The 17,765-nt window shown below is 38.5% G+C and overlaps 1 protein-coding gene across 2 annotated transcripts in view; it reads right to left on the bottom strand.

The window, feature by feature from the left end:
* herc4 (HECT and RLD domain containing E3 ubiquitin protein ligase 4) overlaps positions 1-15,530 on the bottom strand; it is a 41,027-nt gene extending 25,497 nt beyond the window's left edge. Inside the window, exons 1-13 of one of the 2 annotated variants that reach the window (XM_079560302.1) lie at positions 15,280-15,530; positions 13,295-13,358; positions 9,958-10,226; positions 8,066-8,225; positions 6,611-6,687; positions 6,238-6,459; positions 5,435-5,526; positions 3,830-3,960; positions 2,175-2,332; positions 1,999-2,075; positions 1,781-1,902; positions 1,523-1,582; positions 1,191-1,302 (exon numbers count right to left, since the gene is read on the bottom strand). In XM_079560302.1, the coding sequence (XP_079416428.1) occupies positions 1,191-1,302; positions 1,523-1,582; positions 1,781-1,902; positions 1,999-2,075; positions 2,175-2,332; positions 3,830-3,960; positions 5,435-5,526; positions 6,238-6,459; positions 6,611-6,687; positions 8,066-8,225; positions 9,958-10,226; positions 13,295-13,302 (1,488 nt within the window). In that variant the 5' untranslated portion in view covers positions 13,303-13,358; positions 15,280-15,530. The remainder of the gene's footprint in view (positions 1-1,190; positions 1,303-1,522; positions 1,583-1,780; positions 1,903-1,998; positions 2,076-2,174; positions 2,333-3,829; positions 3,961-5,434; positions 5,527-6,237; positions 6,460-6,610; positions 6,688-8,065; positions 8,226-9,957; positions 10,227-13,294; positions 13,359-15,279) is intronic. The other variant, XM_079560303.1, reaches the window with a different exon arrangement.
* Positions 15,531-17,765: the final 2,235 nt, after the last annotated feature.

Raw genomic sequence — 17,765 nt, 5'->3', positions numbered from 1 at the left:
AAAGGTCAATTCTAGAATCTTGACCCAAAAGTTCCATTTTAGAATCTTAACCCAAAATGTCAATTCTAGAATCTTGACCCAAAAGTTCCATTTTAGAATCTTAACCCAAAAGTTCAATTCTAGAATCTTGAACCAAAAGTTCCATTCTAGAATCTTGACCCAAAAGGTCAATTCTAGAATCTTAACCCAAAAGGTCCATTCTAGAATCTTGACCCAAAAGTTCCATTCTAGAATCTTTACCAAAAAGGTCAATTCTAGAATCTTGACCCAAAAGTTCCATTTTAGAATCTTAACCCAAAAGGTCAATTCTAGAATCTTGACCCAAAAGTTCCATTTTAGAATCTTAACCCAAAAGTTCAATTCTAGAATCTTGAACCAAAAGTTCCATTCTAGAATCTTGACCCAAAAGTTCCATTCTAGAATCTTAACCCAAAAGGTCAATTCTAGAATCTTGACCCAAAAGTTCCATTTTAGAATCTTAACCCAAAAGTTCAATTCTAGAATCTTGACCCAAAAGTTCCATTCTAGAATCTTAACCCAAAAGGTCCATTCTAGAATCTTGACCCAAAAGTTCCATTCTAGAATCTTTACCAAATAGGTCAATTCTAGAATCTTGACCCAAAAGTTCCATTTTAGAATCTTAACCCAAAAGTTCAATTCTAGAATCTTGAACCAAAAGTTCCATTCTAGAATCTTGACCCAAAAGTTCCATTCTAGAATCTTAACCCAAAAGGTCAATTCTAGAATCTTGACCCAAAAGTTCCATTCTAGAATCTTAACCCAAAAGGTCAATTCTAGAATCTTTACCAAAAAGGTCAATTCTAGAAGCTAGACCCAAAAGTTCCATTTTAGAATCTTAACCCAAAAGTTCCATTCTAGAAGCTAAACCCAAAAGTTCCTCTCTAGAATGAATCTTATCCCCAAGTTCCTTTCTAGAATCTTAACCCAAAAGGTCCTTTCTTGAATTTTATCTCAAAAGTTCCACACTAGAATCTTAACCAAAACGTTCAGTTCTACAATCTTATCCAAAAAGTTCCATTCTAGATTTTTATTCCAAAAGTTTCATCCGGGAACCCGATCTCAAAGTGAAGTCCATTAAAGGTCCATTTTAGAACCTACACAAATCGTCCACCGCACCAACAACGCTGGAGCAGAATAGAAATAGAACCTTTGTTCCCAAAGGCACTGACCAGTTGCGAGATCTCAGGGTGATCGTGTTGAATCAGTCGGTCAAAAAGGAGCCGAGCCGCGTTCATGTCCACGCCCGAACATTTACCGCTCGTGCTGTAGTGGTCCGGGTTACTGCAAGAGAACAAGGTCACTTTGGTTTATTGAAGCTGATGCTAGTTCTGATTGGAAGTTTATGGAGCCGTATTAGGAAAGGGGTCATAATGTTGTATCTATTCATTCTCAGCATCACCAGAGGAAGATTACCACTGTAAAAATCCTATCATTAGTCCAATCATCGAGAGAGGCCTATGACAACTACTGATTAACAGTAAATAATACAGCATGTGTTTACCTCCTGGCGAGAAATGATCCATTGAGACAACTGGCTGAGGAAAACACCAAGTCGATCTCACTAAAAAGGACATACAATTGTTAGTAGTAGCACCAGCAGCAACAGAAATACTGCATCATAGTGGAGGTTTTCAATTTTCTCTAGTGAATGTTTTATGCAGCACAACTCTTTATTTCACATGACAGTTTGCTTTTTGTTTCATCTCAAAAAGCCATAGAAATGACCAGCAAATGTAAAAACAAAACAAACAGTTATTACTTGTATACGTCTAGTGGTAGTCGTCCAGAGTAGGCATGCCACTTCTGAATAACCTCCTCGCTTAAGGTGCAAATATGTCTTTGGCTGTTCGGCGTCTTGTCATTATCAGTAACTGGTGAGCTCTGTCGGAAAGAACCAATGTCACGTGTTACTGTGCAACTTCAATATACTGTATTGTATATCAATATCACATTGAATACTTTTGTATAAGCTCTTACATTTGAAGTCCGATAGTGAGCAAAACTCTGATCCCCTCCAGCGTAAATGGTTTTGACGAGGCAGCACTGTTGTGACTCTGCAAAGCAATTAGCGTGCATGATAATTAGGCCAGATAAACAATATCTCGTAAAATCGCTTAAGGTGATACGCTCATGATTGTTAGTTCGCTCCTCACCTGGACTGTCGTCATCATGGTCGTTGGGCGTCCAGGGCCCTTTGATAGTGGCCGGACTCTTTCTGTTGGTGGTGGTTCTGAGGCCGAGCTGTCCGTTTCCCCCAAGTCCAAACGAGTACATTTTCCCACATAACGGGGTGTAGGCCAACGTGTGCTGCCTGCCAACGCCAAGACCAATTAGTTTCTTAACCCTAGAACAATATTATTAATACATTTATGTGATTTTCATTATGATGGTTTATCTGAGTGTCCTGGGTCTCTGGGCTTCAACTTTGTCTTTGACATCTTTGATGGCCTGGGTGTTTTCCTCCAAAACACACTTTTTCCTACAGGCACATGTTTGAGTGATTTTCACCCGGCAATAGTGACAGAGGGTAGGGTAATCCAAGCCAATCATGCCCCCTTTCAAGGTTGACTTTCAGGGCTGCCACATTTATTTTGCCGACTTCAACTACAGCTTTGCTCCTGTCACAGAGTTCGGTGTCTCTGGCAAGTGAGTAACACATAGTTATTTTAGTCAGCTGGTCATTTATACCCATTCAAAATATTACATACATCTCCTGCGGCTGTTTGTGCCAAGGACACTGAGCTTCACCAGGGAAGTCTCACATATCCCAGGAATGGGTTGACCAAAAACCAAGTTTCCATCTTCCTTATTTTATTTTTTAGGAATTTTTTGTTCCCAAATTCCTAATTTTCCAGTAATTTTGGAGCATTTTTATCTGGTCCTCTCATGATGCTTTTTTTTTTTTTCATTTTATTAGACATGACACAGTTTAAAATAAAAGAACACGACTCTAATGTGTCATGTATTGTCATGTTTTGATATATATTGATGACAAGTACTTTTTCAGGTAAAAATCCCCCAGTGTTAGTGATGGTGTTCTAGGGTTAATCACCTTTACTCTTTTCACGAGGGCTCCTGGTTAGATCAATCTTAAAGCTTTTTGCCATGTTATAATGCCATTTCCAACATAAAAAAAACAAACAAAACAGATGGTTTCCTTCTCAAAAAATGGATGTTATTGGCATTGTTTTCATTGAATTGCTATTTGCTTGTTAACTATAATCCTGACCTGAGGTGCGTCTCTGTCTTTTGTTTTCCATATACATTTTTTAAAATGGACATACCATGCATAATTGTAGATTATAAACTTGCTTTCGGGTGCCTCAACATTGATTTTTCCCACTTTCAAACTCAAAATGGTATCTGTGTATGAAATAGACATTTTGTGGGTCCTTATCTCTGCAGGTCAGCAATGGGAATTATCTTTGTTAAAAAGACAGATACTGTCTAAAGATTACACAAAACTGTGAATACAGCAAAACACTAGTCCAGGTATGTGCTTGATCAGGGAACAACGTTATGACAAGCTTAAAAATGTGAATTTGGCATATGTATTGTTTCCAGGAAGGGGAGTTGCGCGTCTTCAAATGTCCCGTTTGCTAAAGCCCAAAAAATATAAAGGGTTGCACATCAATGTAGTACATATACCCAGACAGAGATACTCACATAGTTCTTTATTTGGCTACAACATAGAGTAAACACTAACGCGTTTCAGCATAAGCCTTCCTCAGAGCGTTTACATTTTGGCACAATATTCTTTAAATAGGGCTAAAAAATCAAATAGTGGGTATCTTGAACTTTAACTCACCTGCCACATGCGATCTGAGTGACTACATTTCCCATGAGCTCAAAGACCTTCCGTGGGTTGATCTCATGATTTGTCGAGTTGTGTCCCAGCTGCCCGTATCCTCCAGCTCCGAATGTGAACACACCTCCCTCCTGAACCACAGATATATATAAGGTTAAACAGAAGCTTTACTGTTCTATTATTATCAGTGAATAAAGTCATGAACGAGATCCATAGTTTGCTGAGTCAGAGTGATTGTCACGCTGCCAAGGCAAAGATTGAAAAATTGAACAGCCTTATATTCTTCTACACTGGCTTCAAACCAACACAGCAAACTACAAACTCAGCAAACTTTGACCTTTAGTAACAACTGTATCTAAATGAATGAAAATGTTTGAAAACAATGTAGTTGCTTAATCTTGGATCCACATAACCCATACCACTTATGTATCAATGACCTAAACACATAGTAATGGCAAACTGAGGCAACTCTGTTTAGGACATTGTCAAATTAATTCAATAATGTAACAAAAAGAAACATGCACACTCCGTCAATGCACAAACAAGTATAATGTCAACAACAACTCCTTTGTTATAGTTTTCCTCAACATAATCTTTTGCCGACCAAAACACAAGCCAAACAAAAAGCGATTAATGAGGGTTCAAACCTTATACGGTGCAGCCCAATTTTTGGTCTAAATCAGGCCTATTCAATTGGCGGTAAACGATCTCATCTGGCACACTGGCAATTTCCCATAACAAATAAATAATAGCCTATTTGGTTTACCGCAGCACACCCACTAAAGCAGCTCATACTCTCACTGTGGCAGGAGCACGAAAGCATGTCCTTATGTTTGCGCATATTAAAGAGGGGTATTGTGCTTTTTTCAATCACATAGCACCAGTCTATATCACACTACAATGATGACGAAACCTTCTGTTGGTCTGTAAATGCAGTAAATTAGAACAACTGCCTTGTATAAAATTGCTCTCTCAAAATGGCTGTAGCGAATGTCTTGAAATAGGCCTCTGTCTCTTTAAGAACCTCTGACCCTTTCTGACACGCCCCCTCCACACACTGTCTGTGGCATCAGTGGGGAGGGGGTTCTGCTGAGGGGCAGTGGTTGGTTACTTGGCTGGTGGCGAAAGCTCGGAGGCGTCTCCAGGAGGTGGGGGCGTTCCTAGGAGGACTCAGGCAAACCTATCCCTAAAATGGCTGCCATCAGAGTTTTTACAGATTACTCAAAAATACGTGAATGTGCCAAGGCAACACTTCAGGCATGTTTTTTTTATGAGGGAATGACATAATAACATGATGTAAAGCTTGAAAAAGTCGATTTTGCATAATACCCCCCCTTTAAGTAGCCATTTGCTTCTGGTGTGCTGAGAGTCACGCCTTCAAATGTATTCAAAGTTTATTTTTAGCAATGACAGTCATTATTTTTGTTATTTATTTATCCCAAAAATATATTTGGTGGTGGGGTGCTCGCCAAATGACCAGCCCAGTGGCCAGGGACCATCGAAAAATGTGGCCCAGCAACAAATGGAATTGGTCTAAATGTTTTCTAGACTAAGGCTGAACCAATAATGTGCTTATTAAAGTCAAACCACTGCAGCTTACTGTACCTTGGTGAGTACCGCTGTGTGGTCTTCTCCACAGCAGATATACACCACTCTCTGTGACCTCAGTGACTTCAGCAGAGCAGGGAAATATCGATCTAAAACACAATCATTTAGAAAACATTGTTTAACCTTAATGCAAAATGTTACATGGTCTCAATTAATATTGCGCTTCTCCACCAACATTTGGCACTCCTGTGGTTTTCCATCAAGCAATGACTCACCCATTCACTCCCTCAGTCATACATCAGCTTAAACAGACACTGGGGGCAACTGTCTTAACCAATGACACAATGACAGCACTGGCGGGAGCCACTGGTGCCTTTGCCAAGCATGCAGCATCTCAGAGACATTCACATTTCTGTAGGATTTCTAGTAGGATTCATGCTTATTGTGAGGACTCTAATGAGGTGAAAAAAAGCACAGCATATGCTATTGTGAGACACTTTTATCAAGAGAAATCCCTTAGGTCACAGCTCATAGATTAATATTTTTTTGCTCAGGATTGTATGACCAAACTCACAAAACTGTGTTAGTCTTGTGGGTGCTACTTTCTACAATCTTACATTTAGAATTCCATTACAACAGTCAAAATATATATTTCAAGTAAATTTGTGTTGACAAGAAAGACGTTGAACCTCGTGCTTCTTTGTTTTTCATGTGGATAAACATATATAATAATCACATCGATACTAACCAAAACATGGGTCAAAACATCAGCATTTTGACAGTTAAACAGCAGCTTTCACCGTAGAAAGCTATCTGTCCATCTCAATATTAAACTATGCAATAGGTCAAGTGACAGTCACCTTTAGTGTCGTTGAGCCCAAGCTGACCAAACTTATTGCATCCCCATCCGAACACAGCTCCTGAGAAAGTGCGTGCGAAGCTGTGAGCGCCCCCTGCTGTTATCTGAGCAAAGGGAATGCCCTGAAGAGACTGGATGATCTGAGGAGTGCAGATGCTTTGTCCCTGTGCACCCAGACCCAGCTGACCGTAACGGTTTTGGCCCCAGGAAAATACGTGGCCCCCTAAGGAACACAATCACACTGAATTATAATTAACACGTACTGTAAAATATGGATTAAAAAAAGCTTTAGCCTCAGTGATGCATAAGAAACACAGATAATATGTTAACAGTATATTTCAAATAAAATGGCAGTAGCTATAAACTATACTAACCTTTTGAAAGTGCGTGGGAATGCCAGTATCCACAAGCAACCTGAGTGATTTGTACATCTGACAAACTCTTTATATTTCTGAAAAGCAGAGAGAAATGTGTAATTCTACACGTCAAAGTAAAACTATTCTACCTCCTTCAAATACAATGTTATTTTGAAACAGGTTTATCTCTGATACCTTCTATATTTGCTGCTTTTATACAGTATACGTATGCGTCATCCAGACCAGGGCTGAAACATCTTATCAGATTTATTTGATTAATCAGCTAATCAGTATCTGGAAGACCAAGAAACTAAACTTTCACCCTTCCCTGCCCTTCCCCCCTCAAGGACACTGAACAACACAGGAATACCAGCTCCTGCCTCCGACTGACCAAGGCTGGGAACCCAGGGTGCTGAGGATGCGGCAGCACCCCCTTGTGGATAGTTTGTGTATTGCAAGCAATATTGTTAAATAGGAAATAAGCACAGAAAGGGTGTTTTTGGGGGCAATCAGCATGCTTTAAAGGTCCTATATCATGCAAAATCAACTTTTTGGAGCTTTTAACCATGTTGTTATGCTATTTCTTTATCAAAAACACCCCCAGAGTTCTCAGCAACCCCCCTGAATCCTGCTCTGTCCTCCCCTGGAAAACGACTGACTTGTTCCATTGTCGTCAGAACGGAACAGAAGTGTTCAACGTCTGTAAAATAATGCATTACGGCCTGATTTTAATTTGTAAAACAACTTTTTTCATTACTTCTGTCGTGAGGAAGAAAGAAAACAAAAAAAGCCAGTTCTCGACGCGTCTGCGCTGCCCCTGCAGGGAAAGCAAACGCACCCCCTGAGCGTCTGAACAGATGTCGTGTTTGCAACGAAAGTTGTGAAGAAGGAGCTCTTTCTAACCTACTCTGGACAGCTGTTTTTTTTTTTTCACCTAACGATAATGTCATGGAGAAAAGTATGTTCGGAAGGACTTTATTCAATCTTCCTAAAGAAGATGCCACTCGCCAGAAGTTGGAATTTCTCTCCGGGATTCAGCGACTATCAGCCAAAATAGTGTTTGTCTGTGACGGTCACTGATTCTTGGTGAACCTTGGCCAGAAGTGGATTCACTTTTATAACCAACGCGTGTCCCACAATATTATTACAGTATATGTTATTTATATTTCTACTACTGCTAAAGTTGTATGAGCGGAGAGAGGGGGCAGAGTTAAGTGAATCCAGGCGTTTTGTCTTCCGGGTTTGAAAAACACCTCCAGAAAATACTTATATTTATCACAAAAAATAGTGCTCCATAGTGGTAGTGGTACAATATATCATGTAGATGCCTATACTTTACTTTGGAATGGCTAAAATAGCATGATACAGATCCTTTAACCAAAATACATTCCCACAGCAGAGTATGAGGAGAATCGGTTTGGACCTTGTGGCCAATAAACAACAAAAATAGAAAAAAAAGTGTTACGTATTTACCGAGGCACACGAACACATTCATCGAAGTTACCGAGTCCGAGTTGTCCATCGGAGCCCAGGCCCCACGAGAAAACCAGCCCTTTGTCATTTAGCGCCAAAGTGTGCGACTCTCCACACGACAGCGCCTCGATGATCTGCGCGTCCAGGGCAACGACCTGCTCTGAAAGATCAAAACGGAAACCTCTGTATGTAGTAATAACGGGTGGTGCCACATATATCCATAAAAACGTTGCTAAGAGGGATAACCGAAAAGGCTACATTTCCATTACACTTTTAATGTTTCTTCATCGAATATTTACCTGATTAAAGCAAACTGACTTCTTGATTGGCAACATTCATTCAAAGGGACTAGATGCAAGTTGGTCATTTTTACACTCACTACTGCCACCTCAGGTCTTGCACGTAACTGCAGATTCTATATTAAAGGGATATTTAAGGATTTTTGACATAGGGCCTCATTTCCTCGTTATCCAGAGTGTTGCTGATTTCTGTAGATATTTTTTTTGTAATTCATGCAGTTCTTATATTTGAAGAATTTCGTGGCGCTAGGCTAGTGCAAGGCTAGCGCATTTCTACGATATCAGCTAGTCTGACCACAGAGCACCTGTGGCAAATCACTTATAACACCAGACTAACCATATAAATGTCTGTGTCGATAGAATAATTTTAACCATTTTGCATTTAAAATAAATTATATTTGAGCAGCATCAGCTTCATGGTTGTATAAGCTACGCAGCGACGGAGTGATCTGCTGGAAAATAGTCCCTCAGATGCGATCATTCATGTGATTTATGTCAGTTATATTCCAAAAGACATTTATATTGTTAGTCTGGTGTTAAAAGTGATTTGCCTCAGGTGTACTGTGAAGCGGGTCAGACTGTTTTTAATGTTTGTAATGCAGACTAGCTGATACCGTAGAAATGTGCTAGCCTTGCACTAGCCTAGCGCCACGAAACTCTTCAGATACAAGAACTGCATGAATTGCAAAAAAAAATATCTCCAGAAATCAACAACACTCTGGATATCTAGGAAATGAGGCCCTATGTATAAAAAAAACTGAAATATCCCTTTAAGCTCGTGCATGACAGCACTTCAGTACTTCAGTACTTCACCTTAACACCTTTGGAGTAACAGTACAGGATTTTAGAGGTAGTTGTGGTGAACAGGTCTGAGCTCATTCTACACATTAGGACATTGCTGGAACATGTAGGGGGAGGAAAATACGTAATTTGAAATTTTTCAAACTCTGTATAGTCCTTGTTCTTATGCCATTTTCATTTAACCTCTTAACTCCCGCCTCTTTTGCCTCACATTATCAGATTTTTTCCCATCATTTTTTTGTTGGGTATTCAACTCATTTTTGTAACTTTTTTTTAAAATTTTTTTACATTTTTTCTCACTTTTTATTTTTTTATTTTTTTGGGGTCAAATTTTAATCACATTTTTGTCATTTTTTGTCACATTTTGTCAATTTTTTATCAAATTTTTGTCATTTTTTGTCACATTTTTATCATTTTTTGGTCACATTTATATCACATTTTTGTATTTTTTTGTCCATTTCTTGTGACATTTTTGCCACTTTTTCATCCATTTTTCGTCACTTTTTTGTCACATTTCCGTCATTGTTTTCGTCTCAGTTTTGTTGCTATTTTCACCGCTTTTTTCCAGAAGCTTTTGGACTGGGGTAAAGCCAAACTGGAGAAAATGTGCTCGGTTCAAGTGGGAGTTAAGGGGTTAATAAAGTGATGAAAACCTATTTTAAAGCCTATAGCAGATAATGAGGATCTAATGGTTTATCTGGTCACAATTATTGCAATTATTCCATGCAGACCTACTGTCCACATTTGGGAATCCCAGCTGACCATCCCTCCATTACTGTGACAAAGACAAACCTGGTTTCTTCCGGGCCTTGTCGTGTCCGAGCTGTCCCAGGTCGTTGCAGCCGCAGGTGTAGACCGTCCCGTCGTCGAGCAGGAAGGCTGTGTGTCTGAGGCCGCAGCCCACGCCGCACACGCATTTACCACGGAAGAAGTCGCATTTCCGCGGCTCCACCACGATCTCCTCATCGATGCCGCCCAAACCCAGCTGTCCGTACGAGACATTGCCCCAACACAGCATCACGGCCTCCTCCTTCCACGGCCAACCCAACGTGGCTCCGTCTCTGTCGAAAAAAACACATCGAGGTAATTCACAGGTTGACAACTGAAAGTACTGGATCTGCGCTCATTTTTATTACATTTAGGCTTTTCTTAGAGCGTTTTTATGTGGCCAACTTGTATTAAATTAATGCTGTGTGAGTAATATTGAATAACTTTGCGTATGAATTGTGTAAGTAGTTTCTTCTGGTCAGAGGCGTTCTATCAAATTGCTGTATCCAGACTTAAGTATAGCAACAACTCACTCACTTGTACGCATTTATAAATAAAATTGAAAGGTTTGAAAGGTTTATATGGTTGGTTGCTCCTGGACATCTGCTTGTATTCATTCAAAATAGCTAAACCTGATCCCTATTATAATTCACACCTATGTAAATACAAGACACTGTTCCCGCATCTCATTATGGGTTGTGTTTGGGCTAGTTTGTTGCTAGTTTGACTACCATTTTCAATTTCTTCATGTAAAGACTAGTTGAATTCCTTCACTGTGAGAGCTTTTCTAGACTTTTTCTGCAATTACAGATGTTTTTCCTGCTCGAGGAGGTATCATGAGAGAGTGAGAAAGCGAGTCCTGAAAAGTTACACCTGCGATAACACTGAGGCAACAGGTAGAATGATTAGCTTGACTTTCCTGATATAATTTTTGATTGACAGAAATGGTTAATGGTTAATCTGTCGTGGACACAGTGAAAGCATTACTTTACAATCACAGTGACACAGTATTTTTTATTCAATGTCAAAAAACAAAACGAGGGCTCAATCCTCAAATTGTTGGGGGAAACGTATTACAAAAATATATTACTTTCTTCAGTAACTAAGGAATAGAGCAATTTACTGACACGGTTATATAGTCATTACACGTCAAGCAGGGGCTGGACTGGGACTGAAAAACAGCCCTGGACTCTGGTCAGCCTGGCCCAAATTAGCGAAAGTGTGACACTTCCACAAATACATATGTTGACCTCTTACCACCCGCCTTAACCGAGAGCATTTTCTCCAGTTCGGCTTTGCCCAAATCTAAAAGCTTCTTGACTGGAGAGCGACACTGTAACGTCTCATTTGAAAGCGAAAATCTAGAAAAGTGATGGTGACTTTTTGTCACGTTGTCGCTGCATTTTTGTCATGTTTTTGTTGCTTTTTCATTACTTTTTTGTGGCTTTTTGGCGTGTTTTCGTCATTTTTTGTCACATTTTCGTTGTGTTTTCGTCTCTTGTTTTTCGGGGGGTTTTTCATGTTATTGTAGTTTTTTCATCGCTTTTTTCATCGCTTTGTCGTCACGTTTTCGTCATATTTTGATGTGTTTTTGTCACTTTTATGTTGCGTATCCAGCACATTTTTGTTTTTGGATGCTTTTCTTTTAAGCTTTTAGATTTGGGTAAAGCTTGGTTTCGCCCCGGGGTAAGGGTAAGGTAAAGTGAGAGGCCGGACCGGTGGCCCTAGAGCCAGTGGCCCTTCTGTGCTCTTCCAGAATGGACATATGGCCAGTCCGCCCCTGACGTCAAGTAACTCTAGTTGCAATAAATAAAATGCAGCACCAGATCAAGTTTGATACTGGTGCAGCTGCGTGTAAAAACAAAGCATGAGAGAATGGGGGAAAGCGAAGGAAAAGGAAATCTTTGATTGCACTTTTGCTCAGTGGCATTACTACTATTTTCAGTTTATATTTTGCCAAAAGTAACTCAGAAGTAACTCAAAGTAGTGTAACGCAGATACATTTTTGAAACAGTAATATGTAATACAAACATATTGCTAGGGCTGGGCGATATATCGACATTTAAGATATATAAATATATGTTTAAATGAGATATGGAATTAGACCATATCGCATATATCGGGATATTTCAAATTCAGATAAGCTATTAAGTTAAAGGGACTATGAGTTTAAAAATGTTAAAACTAAGTATTTTCCTCCCCATTCATGTTCCAGCCATGTCCTAAAATCCTGCACTGTCACTCAAAAAGGTGTTAATTCGGGTCCGAAGTGCCGTCATGCACGAGCTTAATATAGAAACTGCAGTTACGCGTAAGACCTGAGGTGGCAGTAGTGAGTATAAAATGACCAACTTGCATCTAGTCTTTTTAACAAAAACAGGTAATCTCAAGCTGATTTTTAAAAAGTGTATCTTACACCCGCCAAAACCAAATGCATTCTCTCCTCTTTGCCATTGTCGTCACTTTTTATTTCCCTAATGTGTTTTTGTCACTTTTTTTTATGGCACTTTTGTTACTTTTTTGCTGGATTTTTGTCTTTTTTTTGCTGGATTTTTGTCTTTTTGTGCTGGATTTTTTTCACTTTTTTGCTGGATTTTTTTACATCCTCATTTTCTTCTCGTTTTTTGTCGCTATTTTGAAGAAGCTTTTAGATTTGGAGAATTTGGAGAACAGGAGAAAACATGTTCAGGTGGGAGTTAAGAGGTTAAACTGAGCACTTCATTTTGTGATCTCTTTATATATAAATGCTGCCCTCAGAAAAACATTGACCTATTTTATTTTATAGCCTATTTATATTTAAGATATTATTTTATTTAAATGTGCACCTTACAGAGCTTTGTTACACAGTGTTTATGTTTACATTTTATTGTGAGTTTTCAATAAAACTACTCCACTCAAATACTCAAATGCCTCATTTCACAGCTCTCACTTTGCGGAAAAAATATTGCGATATATATATCGTATATCGAAATTCAACCTATATATATCTGGATATGAGTTTTGGTCCATATCGCCCAGCCCTACATATTACATTTTACAACTCTAACTAACATAGAATATATTACAATTTTAAAGTAACTTGCCCAACACTTCAAATTACAACATACTGATATTTGCTTTAGTGCTTTATAATATAGTTAATAATCACTAGAAAGAAGTGACGGGTTTGTATTGCTCATTCGGATTGCTTAGGGTGCGACATGACCCAGATCCTGCGGTGAGAAGTCAAACAGAAACAACAATGCAGATATTGTAAAAAACCTGAACTAAGAGACAAATATTCACATTCACAAGTTGTCTTTATTTTATTTTATTTTTTCGTTCATGTTTATGTTTATGTTTATAAATATTTCATACATACTGAGACATAACAGTCCCATCTGATTTGCAGCAGTGAAGAGGTGGAGTCCTTTTGGGTTTTCATCCTGAAAAAGTGTTGTTTTAAATGTCTGAGATATTACAATCAAAACAGATGCATCAAGCCCTTTCCTTTACAGTAACAATGCAATACACGTTAAAGGAATAGTTCACCGATTTTCCATACTGAGATCAGTGTTAATTTCGTCGACTATAATATTTAGTCTTCATTTTAGTCAAAGTGATATTTTTGACGACTAAAATTGGACTAAAACTAAATTAAAAGTTTTTCATGAGACTAAAACTATGACTAAAATGTCCAGATATTTTAGTCGACTAAAATAAGACTAAATAAAAATGACTGAATGAGACTAAAATCATCCAAACTTCTATTGACCGTCTGAAAGAGCCTCAGATCATTTACAATCACTGCTAAAGGATCAGCTCTGAGCTTCGTTCATGTGGAGCAGCTCCTTGAAGCAGAGGAACAAGATTAAAGCAGTACTAGGTAACTCTTCTCCCTAGAGGCCATAAGCGCAACTGCAGGTGTAGTAGCAAGTTACGATTTTTCAACTTATTAATTGTCTTGGAGAGTAAATACTACGCTGACAGGAAAGGCGAAGGGAGAGAGGGTTACTGTGCATCCAATTATACAATGGAAATATTTTTTTTCACTCAAACAGTAAATACTGTTTAAAGTGACGTTAGCCCGCAGTTAGCTTTGCCCGTTAGCATGTTAGCTTCTTCTTGTGATTCCATTAGTGTGTGTTGCTTTCTCCGCACAGGTGGTAATCAAGTTGCAAACATGGTTTTCTGGCCAGAGACACCAGGGAGAGATGAAAGACCCTCCAATCATCCCATAAACACTTGTATTACCCCCACAAGGGCTACGAAAAGGATTTATTAAGGTAAACACGCTACTTAGTACTGCTTTAAATATGATTATAATGAATATTATCAATGCAAAGACGACTAAACTAGTCTTAAATTTAGTCGACTAAATTTACTCGCAATTTTAGTCGACTGAAACTAGACTAAATTTGAAACGATTTTTTTGGACTAAATCTTGACTAAAACTAATTTACATTTTGGTCAAAAGATTAAGACTAAAGCTAAATTAAAAAATGTTGTCAAAATTAACACTGACTGAGATATGTTCTTACCTGAGCTTGGACGAGTTGATCCGTACCTGTCTGGTCTTTGTGCGTGTGCTCAGTTACACAAAAAGACCAAAGATGTTTTCAAGCATTGGCCTCTCCCAGTATATTCCTATAGCTCCAAACGGGGGTGAAGTTAGAAGCGACAGTAAGAACATATCTCAGTATGGAAAAACGGTGAACTATTCCTTTAAGTTTCTGTTAAGCATATGACATACAAACTCTAGAAGGCTCTAAATAAATTTGGGGGCGGAGTATCATGTCTCAAATTCTGGCAGTTTCCTTCGCAGCAGGTCAAGCTTGGGTAGCCTATTGCGACATATTTATTTACCTACAGTACACAGTCACGTAAACATCACCACACTGCCAACATGTAAAATAGAAAATGCCTTTACAATTAATTAAAATCATAATTTAAGCATGAAGCAGGCACACCAGAACCATACAAAAATAAATCAACAGTTATTCTGCTGAAGTGACCACTTTACTTGACCCCCCTGTTGTTATTGCATTTCACCATTTTCAGCCATTTCCTACAATTACAACTAAAGACACACTTGACAGCGGCAGCTACCACGCAAACATTCTGGTTTCTGGGCAAAAAGACGCGATTTTAAAGCATTTAACACGTGGTTTCTCGGGTATAGCCCAGGCATCTTTACTGTGAAGTGTTAGCAGCTAATGTTAGCACAGCCAGATAAAACCATCAGCGCCTGTTAACTTTTCTCATTACCGGTTGCCCTAACGGTAAAATTACTCAGTGGTATCCGTCTTATTTCTCATGCAGGGTTGTTGAGATGATTTTAACATGAGGATGACAGACAGTTCTTACCAACCCCACCAGACAAGTGATCACTTTCTTTGCTTTTCGCTTCGCCCGATGGTGCCAGGATCAGCGCTGGACATTGTAGCGATTGCGGTGCATTTTCCCGAGACTATCGTAAAAACCAAGAGTCAGCTGGTTGTCAGATATTCAGCCCTTTATCATGCCACAACTCCAATTCCACTATCTGTCAACAACTGCTGCTGTACAGTGAGGAGGAGCACCCCCGTGTGTGACAGAAAACCCAGTGAAGTGGACTGTAGAGCGGTCAGAGTCACTTCCGGGAGATTTCAAAATAAAGGTCCGAAATGTGACAAAGACGGTAAAAAAAATAAATAAATAAATAAATAATAATAATAATAATAATAATAATAATAATAATAATAATGATAAATAAAACAATTAACCAAAACTAAAAAAAAAAAGTTATGACAACAGTAAAAAAAAAAAATGACAAAAAAGCGGAATAAAACAACAAAACAGTTACCAAAAAGTAAAAACGAAGTAAAAATTTACCAAAACGCAAGAAAAAAGTGACAAAAACCAACAAAAAAAGAAACAAAAATGTAACAAAAAAAGCTTACAAAAAAGAAAGTGTAAAAAAAAACAAAAAAGTTACCACAAAAAAACTAAAAAGCGACAACAAAGTAAGAAAAAGTGACCACAACAACACACGGAAACACAAGGAAATATCTTACCATAGTTTTGTAGCTCTTAGCTTTCAAATGAGGCATTACACTGGCCTGTAGACAGTCACAGGTCGTTCGACTTGGGTAAAGCCGTGCTCTGTTAAAGTGGAGGTTAAGAGGTTAATGGTTGTTGTTGTTATTATTTATGTGAAGCCTTTTGAAATGTATTTATTTTATTTTTTTGCTTGGTTAAAAAAAAACATGTCCATTCAGTCATTCAGTGAAATAGAAAATGTTGGTGTTTGTGCAGTTTTAGTTAGAAAATCGTCTAAAACGTGTTTTTCTTTCAGTTTTGCTTTTATTTTGAAGCCGCCCTCGAAGCCCCGGAAGCTCACCTGTCGCATTGATCTGCCTTGAATGGAAGTGTAGAAATGTCGTGCACCATCCAAAATGTTCGAGATGGAGCAGCCCACGCATGCGCTTTCCCTCTGGAGTAAAATGTTTTGTGGAGGTATGTTTATGTATGTATCTATGTCTCAAAAACTCCCCAATATTTTATGGAGGTTTTCCAAAGGTTTTCCAGAATTCAATTTATCCCTAAAATTGATTTATTCTTGCAAAAGTCATGGCATATCTAGGCCTAGATCAGATTTTCATAGTTAACACTTTTAGCCTATTAATAATAACTAATTAACTAACTAGCACTTCCTAAACTGTTATTTCATATTTTTTAGGTCAAAACAAATAGTAAAACTGCTGGTGACTCAGAATGCCTTAAGTGAAACCTCAGGGGTTACACGATCACATGAGGAATATGATTCATCACCATATCTAGAAACATCCAAATGCAATAAAACAGTTCAGTTCCTTCCTCGACGGTGCATTTTGTCTCCCTCTGTTGTCTCTGGTATATGCCAGTAATCTCTCAGATCTGTAGACTTTACACACTGAGCAGCCGGCCTACTTCATTCACTGTAGTTTGTCTTATGACCTACTTTTGTGTCTTTAAGTGCACTTTTCATATAGGCCTGTAACTGTACTTTACCTTTACACTGAGCTGCCTCCCTAATACCGAATAACTGAGGACTACAGTGCCAAATAATATCAATTAAAGGGGTTGGTCTGTGTCAGCCCCTTCTGCTTCTTACTAACCACTTCCCAGTGTGTGTGTATAGACTTCTGTGATCACCAATAATGGATAAAAAGTTGAAAACATACAGTATCTATTTACTTTGTGTAATAGTTTTTTCTTGAGTAATCATCACTGGAATCTGATACAGCAGGAAATACAGATCAAAGCATTGTGATACATTTACCTGACCTGGGATTTCCAGACAAATTGCACAAGTGACGGAAATGGTTGCCGTTTCTTGTCACTCTGTTTGATTCAAGGTTTAGATTAAAAAACGAAGAGTTGCAGGTTCAATGTGCCTATATCTGACTTTTGTGTGTGTGGTAATATTCTTTTCCCCCCATAAAAGTATACTGTAAAAGTAGTAATTCAAGAGAAGTTTGCATTGTTTTTAGTATTTGTTGTTGTGTATGGTCAACCCAAGTAGTCAATATGTGGCAAAAAGCGGTTTACCAAGCCTTGATTTCCTTATGAATTGCAGGCTATATTATTGTGACCGCATACCTTCCCTAATTTTGGAAACTTGTACTTGTACAATGATCTTTTAATAGTAGCTGAAAACTGAGGGGGTATTATGCTTTTTTCAATCACATAGCACCAGTCTATATCACACAATGATGACGAAACCTTCTGTTGGTCTGTAAATGCAGTAAATTAGAATAACTGCCTTGTTTAAAATTGCTCTCTCAAAATGGCTGTAGCGAATGTCTTGAAATAGGCCTCTGTCTCTTTAA

The sequence above is a fragment of the Gobius niger genome, assembly GCF_951799975.1.
Source record: "Gobius niger genome assembly, chromosome: 7".
In the NCBI taxonomy this organism is placed as follows: Eukaryota; Metazoa; Chordata; class Actinopteri; order Gobiiformes; family Gobiidae; genus Gobius; species Gobius niger.
The sequence above is the reverse complement of the archived record's forward strand: the minus strand, read 5'-3'. Positions and strand labels throughout refer to the sequence as shown.